Source organism: Gadus morhua, chromosome 7, assembly GCF_902167405.1.
Source record: "Gadus morhua chromosome 7, gadMor3.0, whole genome shotgun sequence".
NCBI classification, from domain to species: domain Eukaryota; kingdom Metazoa; phylum Chordata; class Actinopteri; order Gadiformes; family Gadidae; genus Gadus; species Gadus morhua.
In genome coordinates this window covers 9,459,716-9,475,735 of record NC_044054.1, presented here as the reverse complement: position 1 = coordinate 9,475,735, position 16,020 = coordinate 9,459,716, and the positions used below count along the sequence as shown (strand labels likewise).

The following is a 16,020-nucleotide window of genomic DNA, read 5'->3' as shown; positions in this document are numbered from 1 at the left end:
ATTTATAACACTGAAATGTTACATCTTGTGTCATTTACATAACATATATCATTTACATAATGCAATTGACCAAATAATCATCAGAATCCACTATGCTGAATGCCATTCGACATTGAACATTTTTGTATGAAAGTAATTTTTCTAACAACATGAAGATGCTGAACAGCATATGCAGTGCATGAAGCTAAAATAATTTTAAAAGAGACCCTTGCCCCCCCAACGTTTTGTAATACATTTTATGTTATAAAACAAATGATCCCCATTTGCTTCTTGCGTGCCAGCAACCACCACATATACACTTTTTGTATTATAATTGTCATCAAAATCATTAATGTATACATACGTAGGATCCCGAATGAACATTTGACAGGGATTGGTATGAAACATTATTTTCTTCCTAGCTCAAAATGAGACACACACACACACACACACACACACACACACACACACACACACACATGCACACTTAGGCACATGCTCTCTATCTTTGAAAAGGCCTGTAAACTGATACAAGCTCCTTGTGTAACCAAAAAGGCCAAATAAGTACCGCAGCTTGTCTTTATGCTCTCTCCTTTTACACTTAACTCTCATACCCTCTTCTTAGCCTTTACCAATGATTATTTATCTTAGATGATCGTCTGTAATCCCCTTAGATACTGGTAATCTGGTATATCATGCATTTAAGGTGCATAGCCATCCGTCAGCTATTAGTGAGATAAATGCACAATGAGAATATCTGTTTAAAGTTGACTGTGCCAATGCCTGACCTGGATCTGATTCAGCATAGAGAAGTTGTTTTACTCCGCATCAATTTAACCTCCAGGTTAAAAATCCGCCTGTCTCTACAGCTTCAATACTGCAGAGGGAATGGCTTGTTTCGTAATAAATGTGACAACACATCACTATAATACATGTTTTAAGGTGAAATTAGTTACCATTAAGACAGATCTTCACATTCAGACCGAGCACCAGTCGGATTTGTTGTCCCCTAAACTCGTTAAAATTGGCCTCTTTGAATATGCGTGTGTGGGCGCTACGGAGAGAGTCCATTTCAGTTAGTGTGCTTGCAGTGTGCTTGCATTACAAGTTACTAGATTAGTGATAATATTATCATTGCCTTCTCTCAGGCTAGCTGTTCCCTAACTGCAAATCTTCTTGGGCGGTTTGATCTGGCTTTCTAACATTACTTCTTGGCTGCAGTTGTTAGATGGAATCAACAACGACAGCTGCCCTGATGGTAAAGCATCTCAGCTCTCTCTCAGGGCTGTAGCTGTGGGTAGAAACGATCCAATGATGTATTCTCTGTGTACTTTTGACTCTTCACTGTCCGTTCTTTCTCCACGTAGAATAGTTAAACTGGGAGATTTATTTAAGGCATTCAGTTTTATAAATTATATACAATTGCCATTGTGGTGCATTGTAATGGTTAGACTTCTCACAAAGATAAGATCAGATTAAAATCGATTCTGTTTTGTTCAAAACATTTAGTAAGTTACATTAGAGTTGTACTAATATAAAACACATTTGCTAATCACCATATCACCGTTATATTCACAGAACTGTGCTGCTGTTACGACACATGCTCACTATGTTTACTTTATTTCACTTCAAATCAACAAAACGTTTAGAATATTTATTAATCTATATGATTTATATCAAATGTCTCTACTATTTACAGTTGAAACAAAAATTGTACGTACAAAAATACAAATGCTAATTCCCTAGAACTTTAGAATAGAAAATATCGTCATCGAACAGGTTTACATCGTGTGAACAGGTTTACTTTGTGTGGAGAGGTTTACATCGTTTGGACATGCAACATAAGATGAGACTGCAGTCACCCTGGGGTGTTACTGGTAGCACAGGGCTTCCTGGTTAACGCTTTGCACCTGGAGGACCTCAGTACCAATCAGAACTCTCAATCATACCTTTGAATCCACCCTTGCTCAGCCATCACATCCATGCACACATACAGGCCCAGCCTGCTCCTCAGACCTTTGATTCACTCTCTATGCTTCCGATCTCCCCGTTGCGCTCCGGCTGCTTCGTGTCCTCCTTACTGTCCAGGTCCGCCAGTTTCTTCACATTTGACTCCAGATGGGTGTCAGGGAGGCCCTGCTGGCTCAGCTTGCTGGCCAGTGACCAGGTGAGAGGGAGACGCATCCTGCCACTCATGTCTGACAGCTCTCTGGCGCTGCAGCTGGGGGTGGTGGTCTCGTAGATGTTGTGGAAGCTGTTGTAATCCACTTCATAGAAGCCATCTTCCAGGGTGAGAACCGGTGTGAAGCGGTATCCCCACTTGATCTCGCTGCTTACATATGAGCTTCGTGCCTGGCATGTCATACCTGAACATACAAGCCACACAACGGGAGGTTTAGGGGAAGTCGTCTGTTTTAAATCAACACAACACAACACAAAGGAGACTTGTAGGCCTACTGTGTATCAGATATGCATTCATACAATTGCAATAGACATAATGGGAACGCCGTCAAGGTAAATTTAGCTATATTCACACCCAACAAAATGATGTATTGATTCATTGTTTTACAAAGACTCAAATATTTATAATGTCTTTCATTATCAAATGACAAAGCAGTAAGTACTCGATAATAATATATCTGCAGCTTAACTACTGCTAAATTGCTCAAACTGCCCGTTTGAGAAACAGCCTGCACATAGCATACGACAAGGTAACCAATTAGCCATCAGATGTCCACCAAAGACATTGACGTCGCTTAGCAACCGAATATGCTGGGGTTGATAAGTTACCGGACTACTTGCGGAGTGCTACCAAAGACGTGAATCAGAGGCAAAAAATCCACTTTCCTTGACAGCGGTCATTATATGCTTAGCAACAATATCTAAAAATAATTCACCCCCGGAAGTTGGGAAGGCCCATGCAAGTGAAAGGAGCTTTCCCCAGCATTTAGAAGAGCCGTGAAATAAGTAAGGGATAATGTATAGAATGCCGGTCATTATCGTTAAAATAAGCCCCGATGGGGCGAACAGGACACCGACGCGAAGCGGAGGTGTCTTGCTTCGCCCTGTCGATAATGACCAGCAACGTTCTATACATTATCCTGCTTATTACACTGCGACTTACCAAAACGAAAAAGTAAACACACGGTGTGTCTTTTTACAATTTATTTGTAAAGCGTTCGTAGTGTTGATCAGCGGAGATGTAGTCGGCCAAAGAGGTTGAGGTCGCTTAGCAACCGAGTATGCTGGGGTTGATAAGTTACCGGACTACTTGCGGAGCGAAACGGAAGATGGCAAAAACATCCACTTTCCTTGACAGCGGTCATTATATGCTTAGCAATGGTCAATTATCGAAATATTATTCACCGCCGGATGATGTGAAGGCCCATGCAAGTGAATGGAGCGTTCCAAAGCATTGAGAAGAGCCGTGTAATAAATATAAATAACAACTGGCCATATGTCTAACAACCTCAGATATCAGTTAAATATGAGTTTATACGTTCTTTGAGAACGTGCAATGAGTAAGTTGAGGATTGAGCGATAGAGGAAAACAGCGAATCCTAAAGTATTTAACAGGATATAATAAAGACCTTTAAAATACAAATCTTAACATGACATTCAACAATGGTTTACAGTGAACTATCTGCTTACCTGTGGCCTCCACCATCCCCTCCAGAATGACGACCAACTCCAGCTCGTCTCTCACCAGGCTGGCCTGGGAGATGTCCCAGAAGGGGCTTTGCCGATTGATTTCATGACTTATGATCAGTGGCGACACCAGGAAGAGCCTGTCGTCCCCTGTGTTGTAGCCCACGTTGAGGTCTGTCTGGTTCAGGGGGATGAACTCCCCCTCTTTGGTCTGCTTGGACTTGATGAGCTTGGCCCTGATGGACGCCTCCACGATGTGTGAGTTGCGGAGGTCCCCGACCCTGAACATGAGACACAGCCGACCGTCTCTCATGGAGATAACAGCATTGGTGGAGAACACGAGGGTCTCCGCACGCTTCTTGGGCTGCGATATCTTGACGAACATGCAGCCCACCATGAAGGCGTTCACGATGGAGCCGAGCACAGACTGGATGAGGAGCAGCAGGATCCCCTCCGGGCACTTATCGGTGATGACCCTGTATCCGTACCCGATTGTGGTCTCCGTCTCGATGGAGAACAGGAACGCTGAGACAAACCCATTGAGGTTATTGACACATGGAGTCCACTGGTCATCTGAGATATGATCCAAATCCCCACGGAGGTACGCGATGAGCCACCACATGAAGCCGAAGAAGAGCCAGGTGACTGTGTAGACCAGGACGAAGATGAAGAGGTTCAACCCCCACTTGAGGTCCACCAGAGTGGTGAAGATGTCTGTCAGGTAGCGGTATGTCTCACGGATATTTCCATGATGGACATTGCACTTCCCGTCCTTCCGCACATACCTCTGGATCTTCTTAGCAGCGGATTTGTCCACCAGCTGTTTAGGGAGGTCTTCACGGGCTGGTTTGGTCCACATGGGCTGCCTCCCGAAGGCCGGACTTTCTACATCTTGCTCCATCTCCCGGTAGATTCAAGCCTAGGCACACAAAAATTGTATTTCAGAAACTTGAATGACTTTAAGGAGTTTTCACAAACGACACAGAATATTTATTTTGATATAGCCTCTAAGTTGCATAGGTTTGAAAGTAATTGTGACGGAAATTGGCTTACTCATGTATTTAAAATGTTCTGAAAGACATATGCTTCATTTGATATAGTCAGCATGCATTAGGGACATGGATGAGGGTTTCCTCCTTCAGAAAAAGCCAAACAGTGAAGTGGAAGAAACTCAATAAATAAATCATAGACACATTGGAATGATTGTTAGGGCCAGACATGTTGGTTCCAGCATCTCAGAAATAGCTCATCTCCTGAGATGTTGACGCAATGGGAAATGCGTTATTAAAGTCAAAAGCATTTTGTTCTTACAGGGACAGTGTGAAAACAGCAACACACTCTATTACCTCGCTGATCCTGAATGACTGCACTATATCAAATACCTCTAGACCAAACCAATCCACATATATAATAATCTCCACTGACTTTTGCTAATAGTTAGTTATTATAACTATTACTCAATACATAATATAATGTTTTGATATGATTCTGAACCGTATATGAAAATAATAGACATCTGAAATCAGCCAAATGACATTTAATAAATATATGAAAGGTATGAAATATAACACAAATAAAACATAAATTAGTAAAATAAAAACACAATTCAGTAATATTCATACATACAGCTAGAGCAGGATATTTATTTTTTGAAGCATCAAAAACACGAAAACCGGAAGTAGCAGGTCCTCTCTGGACCAAAATATCTTCGATTACACTGTTTATCTGGTATCTTTACCATCCTCAATTCCGGGCTTCACTGAATCGCTAGTCAGGCTTCTAGCCCTCCACCAATCAGAATGGTAAAAGAATGACCGACTCGAATGGCCGATTACACATGTTAAATCGGCTGAAATGTACAGACGTTGCCGATTTGAGCGACCACACCAAATAGACTCATGTCACCGACGCCGATTTTCTCACCGACGCCGATATTCGGTCCGTTGTGGGCTTGCCTTACGGGGGAGGAAAGGTAAAGGTTGGTGGGTTAATTAGGAGAGAGATCAGAGTGTCAGGCAGGTGAATGGGAAAACCAGGTGCGGACTATGACAGTTAACTGTTAACTGTACATAGCTAAACAAGCAAATGAAAACTAAATACCAACGCAACTGAAATGTTTATATTGGACTATTAACAATATTATAAACGACGTAGGTCTCCCATAATCTTTCAAGTAATCAATACGTCCGTGCCTGTTACAGCCAATGCAATGATATGTGTGTTTCGGGGTTTCCACACTGGGTAGCGCAAATGGAATAGGGATCCCCAAATAGGTTATGAGAGCTCATCAGCACAGGTAGAGGTGATGTGAGGCTGGATGAGAAAACTATTTTTGACCATAATACCGTAAGGCATCCGTTCTTTGTCTTTGGATCTTTTAAATACATGGTTAATCGCAAGCAGAGGAACGTGAGAGTTATTGAATGCACGCGTCCAACAGCTGAACCAGTCTACAAATCCCTCGGCGACTTTAAGTGATAAAAAGTCTCCACAGTGCCTTAAAACCATCAATTTCTAACATAGAATAATGTTAGAAATAAAACTAACCTTGCATCGCATGAATCATCGCATTTTGAGGGACTACTTTCTCGGTAACGGAGCCGGTAACCTAGGTATCAGTCCGCCGCTGCCGTAGCCTACTACCAGGAATTAGTGGTGGATTTAATGATTTGTTTCCGTGACCCAGTTCGCGTGATTCAGTTCGCCACGAGGAGTCGTTCGCGAATCGTTCGTTTGTTCGTTCGTTCATTCGAGTTTCCGGTAGTACTAACTCCACTGAGTCTGACTGACTCAGCTGAGAACCGTGCAATGGGGTCCATACCATGATGCGATTTACCGCTACCGGAAACCAGGCTGAACGAACATACGATTCGGGAACGACTCCTCCCAGTTCAGTCGAGTTTTCGGTGAATCGATTCACCGGAAACTCGACTGAACGTGGAGGAGTCGTTCGCGCTTCAGCCTAGTTTCCGGTAACGGTGATTCGCATCATGGAATGCATGCCATTGCACGGTTCTCAGCTGAGTCAGTCAGACTCAGACGAATTAGTGCTACCAGAAACTCGTTCGTTCGTTCAGTCGAGTTTCCGGTGAATCGAATGGTGAACGAGACGACCGAACGAACGAGAGAGACGAACCGGTTCGGTTCGTTCGTCCTAAAGACTCATTCATTCGAACCGGTTCGCGAACGAACGAGCCAACACTACCAGGAATATAACACTGCTGCTGAGACACAGCAATTCCCTCAAAATGCAATGCAATGCAAGGTTGGTTTTATTTCTAACATTATTCTATCAACACAGACATTTACATCTATAGTCTGGCGCTATAATTGATTTACCTCGGGTGTACTGTGGAGTGGGTAAGACGGTTTTATTAGCAGGCTAGCATTGCCCGTTGACTTGCGCTAGCCTAGCACGAGCGAACTCTGCAACTAGAAGGACTGAATGAAATGTGTTGAAAACTGTCTCCAATGATAAAGAACACAAAGGCTAACTCGGGAATCAGGCCCTATGTCTAAAATTCCGAACTACACCTTTAACACTGAATTTCGTACATTGAATTTTGATGCTGACTTCGGCGGGTTGAATTTTAGGACGTTGAAAATATTTGAGTTTAATATTTTAACATTGAATTTTTAACATTGTAAAATGAAGGTGAATATGATTTATTGAAAATGTAAAGTGTTTTAATTTTCAAAACCCGATGGCACCTGAGCCAGCGTTGGCGCATTTTCTTTAATAGGCCTAAGTATTTTCCACATAGCCTGCATTAATGGAGTCATTTTGTAGTTTTATTAGCTTTTTATAACTACTATGTCTATGTGTAAAGAGTTCACCGTTCAAAGCGGAACGCAGCAACGAGTGCTGGAGCTAGTCTATGAACAGCACAGCATACAATAATGACAGTCTTTTTTTACTGTCAGTGAATAGCGCTGATTGAAAGTCAACGTTTTCTTTATATCTAGTGACAGTATATATATAGAGTGATTATGTCGTTATGTCGTTCAGATAAGTACCGGTAAACTTAGTGGGATGATCTAGATCAGGGGTGTCAAACATACGGCATACGGAGATGATTTGATCAGGCCTGCGACTTGTAGAGCATACATTTTTGAGAAAGTCAGTCAAAAAAAAGTACGTCTCTGGCCCATTCCTGTGATGATGAGTTATGATTTTTTAAAGAAATTACCAAAATGCTCACTCCAGCCGCTAGGGGGCAGCCAAAATAAAAAAAGGAAGGAATTCCGCACTTGTCCTTGTTTCACCACAATTAAGAAATTATCAAGGGTGACAACCCCATTACCAAAAGGTCTTTGTCAAAAAGAAGAAAATTGGATACAGAGTGCAGATTTTTCCAGGAAAAGTGGACTGAGAATTATTTATTCATAGAGGTGAATACAAAAGCAGTGTGCTTGGTATGTAATCAGCAAGTTTCAGTGCTCAAAGAATATAATATTCTGCGCCACTATGAGACTCATCATAAAGAAAATTATCACCATTTGAAAGGACAACTAAGAAAAGAGGAGATAGACAAATTGTTAGCTGGTCTGAAGAAACAACAGTCTACTTTTACTTTCAGCCGCGAGGTCAGTGATGCAGCAGTGAAAGCCAGCTACCTTATTGCTCACGAGATAGTGCAAGCATCCAAGCCATTTTCTGATGGTGAGTTCGTGAAAACATGCATGCTGAAGGCTGCAGAAGTCGGGTTCCTTGACAAGTGATCTGCCTTTGCCAACATTAGTCTGTCGAGGAACACTGTCGCAGATGGGGTAACAGAGCTCTCAGGAGACTTGGGCAGCCAAATGAATGGCAAAATCAAGTCATTTATTGCTTTTTCAGTTGTAATTGATGAGAAAACTGATGTAACAGATATTGCTCAACTGGCTATATTTACAGTATTTGGGGTGTTGATGAGACTTTGACAATCACCGAGGAGTTCCTTGAGTTGGTGCCTATGAAGGACACTACAACAGCGAATGACATATTCAGCCCTCTCGTTGGAGTGCTGGACAAGGTCAGAGTGGACTGGTCCCGTGCCGTCAGCCTGGCTACAGATGGCGCACCATCAATGGTCGGGAGAAAGACAGGCGTTGTAGCAAAATTCCATGAGAAATAACAGTCCGCAAATGGGGGACAAGAATTGTTGGCATTTCACTGTATTTTGCATCAAGAAGGGTTGTGTTGCAAAACACAAAAAATGGATCATGTTATGAGTGTGATTGTAAAAACTGTAAATTTCATCAGAGCGCGAGGTCTGAATCACCGTCCGTTTGACACTTTTCTCAGATATAATGACATTCAGGCTGGCCTACCATACCACACTGAAGTACGGCGGTTAAGCCGAGGTGCCGTGCGCAAGCGTTTCTTTAAGCTACGAAAGGAAATTGGACAGTTCATGGAGAAAAAGGGTAGCCCAGTGAAGGAACTTAAACGTCTGCAGTGGGTGCAGGATCTTGCCTTTATGGTGGATATTACACAGCAACTGAATAATCTTAACAGTATCTTAACTCAGCATAACGACAGTACACGCTCATTCAAGTTAAAACTGTTGCTCTTGGAGACGCAGCTTTCTAGTGGTGACACCGCCCACTTCCCATGTCTAACAGCTGTGCGTGCGACCGGACGTAATGCTGATATGGATCAATACAAAGACAAGATAACAGGATTGCTGCAGGAGCTCGAGCAGAGGTTTCAGGTCTTCAGTGAACTAGAGAAGGAATTTGCAATTTTTCGCTCGCCATTTACAGTCAATCCTTATGACATGCCAGCTGACATCCAACTCGAGATAATTGACTTGCAATGTAATACCAATATGAAGGAGAAATTTGCGTCGGTGGGCTTGGGCACATTTTATCAATATCTCTTGCCAGGGTACCCCAAATTAACATCCCTGGCTGCAAAGTTTTTATCCATGTTTGGGACTACCTAGCTTTGTGAACAGTTGTTCTCTGTAATGAACCTAAATAAAACAAAGCACCGCTCAAGGTTAACAAACACACACTTGAATGACATTGTGAAATGTACTGCCACTCAAGATTTGACAGCTGATATTGATGCACTCGTAAAGGCTGAAAGATGCCAAGTTTCAGTAGCCAACAGCAGCAAATAGACTGCAGTGAGAAAAAAAAAAGTGAATCATCAAGCAGGCCTGGGCCTAATTCTTGTGATGCTCTTTCAGAAATGTTTGCACTCTGATGAAAACAGATCTTTAAAATAAGTTTACTCAGGTTTCATGTAAAAGACAATGAATATTGTGCAGCATATCATTCTCAGCTTCAGTAGCCTACAAAACAGTTTGATCCGATGTAGCCTAATCTCATAGCTCATATTATATATGTATATTTTATTTATATGTGCACATTTACATTTTCAAGGCAGCATGATAGCTTTCTTCATAGCTCCCACTTGAGTTTGTTTAGTGTGGTGAGTTGGTTCAGGTGTTCAGATGTAAAAATGTATTCACTCAACTCTATAAAAAATAAACCAGTTGTTAATGAATGTGAAATGCTTTTTATTTAAATTCCATTGGCCTATCTGTGAATAAATGTGTTGTGCTAATATAGATCCTTGTGATCCGTGATTATGTAGGCTACAAATGTAGGCTGAATGATAAAGCATAGTACTAAAAAACAAAGCTAAAGATTTGGAGTTGACGTAGGCTATTTTGCCATTATTTTACTGGTCCGGTCCAGTAAATCAGTATGTGGCCCCTGAACCAAAATTAGTTTGAGGCTCCTGATCTAGATACAGAAGGCATAATGCTAGCTATGGGCTAACCTGCCAGTCCAAGCTGTGAAATACCCCCCCAGACAATCCCTAATTGAATCTTTCCCCCGACATTGTAAACACATTACCGATTAGTTATCCCACGTGTTGATGGTAGCCTACTAGCTCCAGTAACAACATCTTTGCCTGCATCTTTGCCACTAGGCTTTTACCCAGTGTGCGAAATACCCATCAATATTTGGGGTGGTCCCCATCTCCCGATTGTTGTGCAATATCAATCAAATTCTTCTCAATATGCAGTAGGCCTATAACATTAAAATATTTCATGGTTGCAAGCAAAGACAATCAGTCTATAGCCCACATGACAACACACAAACGCACACACCTAACTATTTTGATAATCCGATATGCCATAGTATTCATAAAGACACACTGAGGCTACATTGTCTAAAGTTGTTTGGATGCACGTTGTTTTAAAACAAGGAGAGGCAAAGTTGTGCATTAACACGACAATAATTGGCACAAATCTGGCGCAGAAGAGCAATCAACTGAATAAATGCCAGGTGTAGCCTATTAGACTCGCAATTGTAAATGAGTGACTGCAGTATGAAGGATCGTGGTGTGGCATTATTTAACCATCCATTTACAGCAAATACGATCAGACAGATACATCAGTGAACACATACACAAAGCACATTCGTCCAACCTGGCGGACGCTGGCAGACAGCCCACAACAAGCCAAACCCCAGCACGGCGGGTGTGCTCTCTCACTTGCTCTCGCACAGACGTACACAATAACACCAACTTCTCCAACTCCTAGGCTAGGCTGCTTCACTAAGAACACAACCAGCAACAAGGCCTTCATAACCATGCAGTATGCCCGAAGCCGGGAAGGACACACGCACAGTCGCACACACTCATCTTATGCACATCAATCAGTTTTATCATCAACATTCAGTCACTGCATCTATCTAGATGTTTATCTATCTATCTATCAACGCATGTGTTTAGTTTTAATGTGATTTTTATTGTCTATGACCAGTCAGACTTCTTGTCTCCCTTGTTCTGTGTGGTCTTGTACTGTCCTGTGTGAGCCGAATCACCGAAATGAATTCCCAACGATTTGTGTAGTTTGGCAATAATAAAGACTTGACTAGGCTATATATATATGTATTATCTATTGAGTAGTCTACTCTCAAGGGTCCTAATGTGGGCTTTGGTCTGTCGCCTCCCATACATGATGTGATGCAATGCATTGTGGGGGAAATGAGCATCAATCGCAAACCGCTAAAGTAGTACCTATTTTTTTGCATTACATTCTGTTTTGTGAAACCGATAAACATAAAATACAATGGATAACAGTTTAAATGTTTATTGCGCAAACTCGTTGGAAAATTACCCCTTCAACACAGACTTTAAGTTGGTTGCAAGAACCCTGAAAGGACTCCATCATTGAGTTTGCCAAGGTCCACACAGATCCGATGTTCCCTTGGGTTTTGGGACTATCACCATTCCTGCACATCGCCCTGTGGGTTTTTTCCCCCATCTCCTCTGTTTTCCTCAACTATTCCTTTACTGTGTCCATCTCGGGGGCAGGCACACAATGAAGGTTACTGAGAGCATATGGGATAGCATCACTTAGGCCGATTTGATAACGAAATGTATTTTACAAGACTTCCTTCTCCCCACAGATCTCTTCTTGCTGTAATGTTAGTATTTGTATTCCATGTGGGTAGGTGAGCCCCATTCTCAGTTTATGACTGAAACCTATTCATAATGACGGAAGATTAAAAAGTAATCTAATGATGAAATTCAAGTTTAAAGGGCCAGTGTCCCTTATTTTTTTCTATTTTGAGATTGTGATGCGTGTCACCTCACTCCAAGGCCGTAATTCCAATATTCGTTGGGGGGGACACATCCCTGTTATTTTTTCTGCTATGCTTTGACATTTACGCCGCCGTCCGAAATACCACCTCCATCCGAAATAATCATCAGCAAATGTAATCAGGCTACACTTAATTTAACCTGCCACGCAACTCGTAATTCCGCGAAGAAATTAATAAGCTATTTATTCAGCGTTCTGACTTCAATGCCTATAAATAGCTTGTTAGTTTTGTTGTGGTGGAAGGTGATGTCGTGGCGCTGATAACCAGTGGCGGTGGGTCAATAGAGGGCGCTAGGGCGCCACCCCTATGTAATATTCACTTATATATATCTGCTAACTATGATCATCAACTGATCATCTACTATTATAAATACGAAATAAATCAACAAAAATACATAGCGTTTAATCTCGTTTAATTGTTTGATAGACCATACTTGCCACTGCGAGAAACCATTTAAATGCGTCTGGATGTCAATGATTTGGGCTAGGCTAGTTATTGGTCAATCAAAATCAAGCCCTCCTCCAAGTCAGGGGTGCCGGTGTGGGTGTCGGATTGACTCGGCTGCCAGATCAATGCGTTTTATTATCCATCCGTCTCGGAGATCCGAGGACGTTGTCTAGCGACACGCATGAACACGCCCCTTTTCCTCGGACGGCGAACTTGCATATGCCCTGGATTGCACATATGTTGTTTGTTGATTTAAATGCAAATTTTTCACGCAAAGAAATCGAAACATTTTCCCGAAGAGGTTTGATAACGTTAGGTTTTGTGTGAGGTTGGTTTGTGAACTACAGCTCTTCGCTGCTCTCGACGCGAATGATATACGTCACCTCCCGCACTTGGAACTCCGGTACAGACATGGCGATCTCTCTGCTCCACTTCACAGCTTTTTTCCAAGGGGAGGATAAAAGCATCGAAATAGGTGAAAACCATTATAAGTCGGGGCATGTGGAGGGTTTCAATTATGCCGATGGGGAGATTGACGGTCTTGTCCACGCCAGTCACAGGGAGCCAGTGGCGATTCTAGGGGGTGGCCTGGGGTGGCCAGGGCCACCCCTGAAAACTCATCGGCCACCCCTGTGGCCACCCCAGATGTGATAGGTTAGTGATGTTCGTCAACACAAGAAATACTGTCAATCAATGCGCTGCGTAGCGGTTATCAATGAAGTACGACATAACATTGTGTGGGGAATAGGCATTTTGGCGCCCCCTCTGGCTGCAGGCGCACACCTGCTCGTATAGATGGAATGAAACCGTCACTGAAATCCGTAGGTCCCCCCCCCCCCCCCCCCCCCCCCCCCGTCAACAATCGCTCCCCGGGACGTAACTACGTACGTTCTTTTCCTTTTTTGTATGCCACCCTAAGATTTGCTGTGGCCCCCATTGGCCACCCCTGGAATAATCTTCTGGCGGCGCCACTGCAGGGAGCGTGACGTCATATACGAGACATGTAGTCTTTCTCATTGTGTTTTCTCTACAGCCTTTAACTGAACAATTTTGCACAATAAATGGTCAAACTCTTGGCATGAAAAATTATCATTCAAATCAACATATCTGTAATCCAGGGCATATAAAGACTGGGACCAGAAAAAATTACTTTCTCTCCATTGAAACCCATTCATATTTTTCGATCTCATAGGTCCCATGGGCTCTACTGGAAGGGGCGTGACTTCGCCACACTATAAAGGTCGCAAATTTATTGCTGTCTCAAGACAGCTTTTCATTGGCCCAAGAAAATTCGCCCTCGGGTCGCACTAGCGTGCGCCCCAGGCCAATGGTATCGCTTTTTCTTTTTTGTTATACCAAATGATTGGACAATTCAGCTAATCAATCAAATAGGCTACCTCCCTCAGCAGCATTCGCGCAACACAACTACATGGAGAGAAGAGATAGATCGCTAACTAGCAGAGTTCTAAGCACTTTCCACCCATTTCAGTGGAGGAATTGGACTCCCCAAGCAATGTTATAATAAAAAGGAGCAAGTAAGTTACATAGATAAGTCTTTCAGCCTGTAGCATATAAACCGAATAAATAGTAGGTAGGCCTTAGTAGGTAGGCCTAACAGGTAGTGGCCAACCCCAAAATGCACCAGAATGAGAATACAGGAAATCAAATCTACTAAAAAAATAAAATTGTGGGGGACCCCAGACCCCCGTCGATTACAGCGCCCCACCAACATTTTTGATCACCAGCCGCCATTGCTGATAACCCAAACTCTCCCGGTCCGAATCCAGTTGTGTACTACTACTTTTCTCTTGCAGAATAAAGTGAATTATTAGTTGAGATTTGGTCCCCCCCCCCCCTCTCCCCCCCACCCCCAATATTGACTCAAGGTCTACTGCCTTGCTTCACTCCCAAAACACTCGACTACCTTGACTGCTAAATAAACATTTTCCCCATATGAGCATCGCGTCTTTAAGTACCCAACAGTGTTTCATGGAGTGGACAGGAGGCTGCATAAGAGATGTGTCGGACATAGTGCGCCCACGCGCCACATCTTATAACCGGGAGATCTCTCCGTCGCCATGGAGACGAGCTCCTCATCCATTAATAATAGACTGGTTCAACTGGTTAAACAGTATTCAATCAATTCATCTATCTCCCAACAGAAGTCTATTACTCCGAGTTATTAAAGGACAGAATGATCAGTATACCACGGAGCTCGGAACAACAGTTCGACAGGATCGACAGTCTTTTTTTTTTTTGTATGAGAGGATTTCATAAAATAGTCTAAAGGCAAAAAATAGAGATCTTGGAAAGATTTGTAATTAGCCTTTTATAAAGCAATTCGGTTTGTACTTTGAAATATGGCGTGGACTGAATGAGAGCAGGGGCCGTTCGTCTCTGTTCTCTGTTTTCTGCAGATGTGGGGGTTGGACGGTAGACTACAACACTGTAACGGGCTACACGCACAACAATACATATAGGCTACATATAAAGAAAGACGGAGGCTAAAGGGACTCACCTTATGGATTAATGTGTCGTTGTCATCACCGTGATTCTGCTCTGCACGGTGTGCTATCGGATCGCTCAGGACCAGTTCTATTTTTAATGCATCCTCTCCTCCATCGTTTTAGTGAAGGATTCATTTCCTGTCACTCGGTGAACGATACTCCCCCTCCTCTTCCACCCGAGAGGCAGCCCTGATAGAGAGGTGGAGAGAGAGGGAGAGAGAGAGAGAGAGAGAGAGAGAGAGAGAGAGAGAGAGAGAGAGAGAGAGAGAGAGAGAGAGAGAGAGAGAGAGAGAGAGAGAGAGAGAGAGAGAGAGAGAGAGAGAGAGAGAGAGAGAGAGAGAGAGAGAGAGAGAGAGAGAGAGAGAGAGAGAGAGAGAGAGAGAGAGAGAGAGAGAGAGAGAGAGAGAGAGAGAGAGAGAGAGAGAGAGAGAGAGAGAGAGAGAGAGAGAGGTTGATCAACAGGTGGCGCCCCAGCCCTCCCTGTGCGACGGTATAAATCGGTGGACCTTCTCTTGGTCCTAGCCCCTTTTTTGGGTCCTAACCCCATTCTCAGGTCAACATCTTTTTTCTTTTTCTAGTTTGTGTGTCTGATTCTAATTTATTTTTAAAACCAATATAGGATTAAAATTATGTTGGGTTTTTATGTTTAGTTCCTTCTATATTCTTAAATATTCTTAATCCCAATCCGTAATCAATCATATTCTGGTGTTTGATTGATAAATGCTTTTAAAGCCAGAGCTGCTCAAACTATATTAATACTTTTGTCATTATGTACAAATTATCCAGAACAAATGTGTATAACGTGATTGCGTCTGTTTGGATAACC

The 16,020-nt window shown here is 42.8% G+C and overlaps 2 protein-coding genes across 5 annotated transcripts in view; one reads left to right on the top strand and one right to left on the bottom strand.

Annotated features, from left to right (window-relative positions):
- pou2f3 (POU class 2 homeobox 3) overlaps nucleotides 1-262 on the top strand; it is a 12,024-nt gene extending 11,762 nt beyond the window's left edge. For all 4 annotated transcript variants that reach the window (XM_030360524.1, XM_030360525.1, XM_030360523.1 and 1 more), the window contains one exon: nucleotides 1-262. This exon is cut by the window's left edge and continues 699 nt beyond it. The gene's annotated coding sequence lies outside the window, so the exon portion shown is untranslated.
- Nucleotides 1-15,387, bottom strand: part of kcnj6 (potassium inwardly rectifying channel subfamily J member 6) — a 15,402-nt gene extending 15 nt beyond the window's left edge. Inside the window, exons 1-3 of the mRNA XM_030360526.1 lie at nucleotides 15,206-15,387; nucleotides 3,631-4,546; nucleotides 1-2,345 (exon numbers count right to left, since the gene is read on the bottom strand). The exon at nucleotides 1-2,345 is cut by the window's left edge and continues 15 nt beyond it. Coding sequence (XP_030216386.1) covers nucleotides 1,990-2,345; nucleotides 3,631-4,528 — 1,254 coding nt within the window. The 5' untranslated portion in view covers nucleotides 4,529-4,546; nucleotides 15,206-15,387 and the 3' untranslated portion in view covers nucleotides 1-1,989. The remainder of the gene's footprint in view (nucleotides 2,346-3,630; nucleotides 4,547-15,205) is intronic.
- Nucleotides 15,388-16,020: the final 633 nt, after the last annotated feature.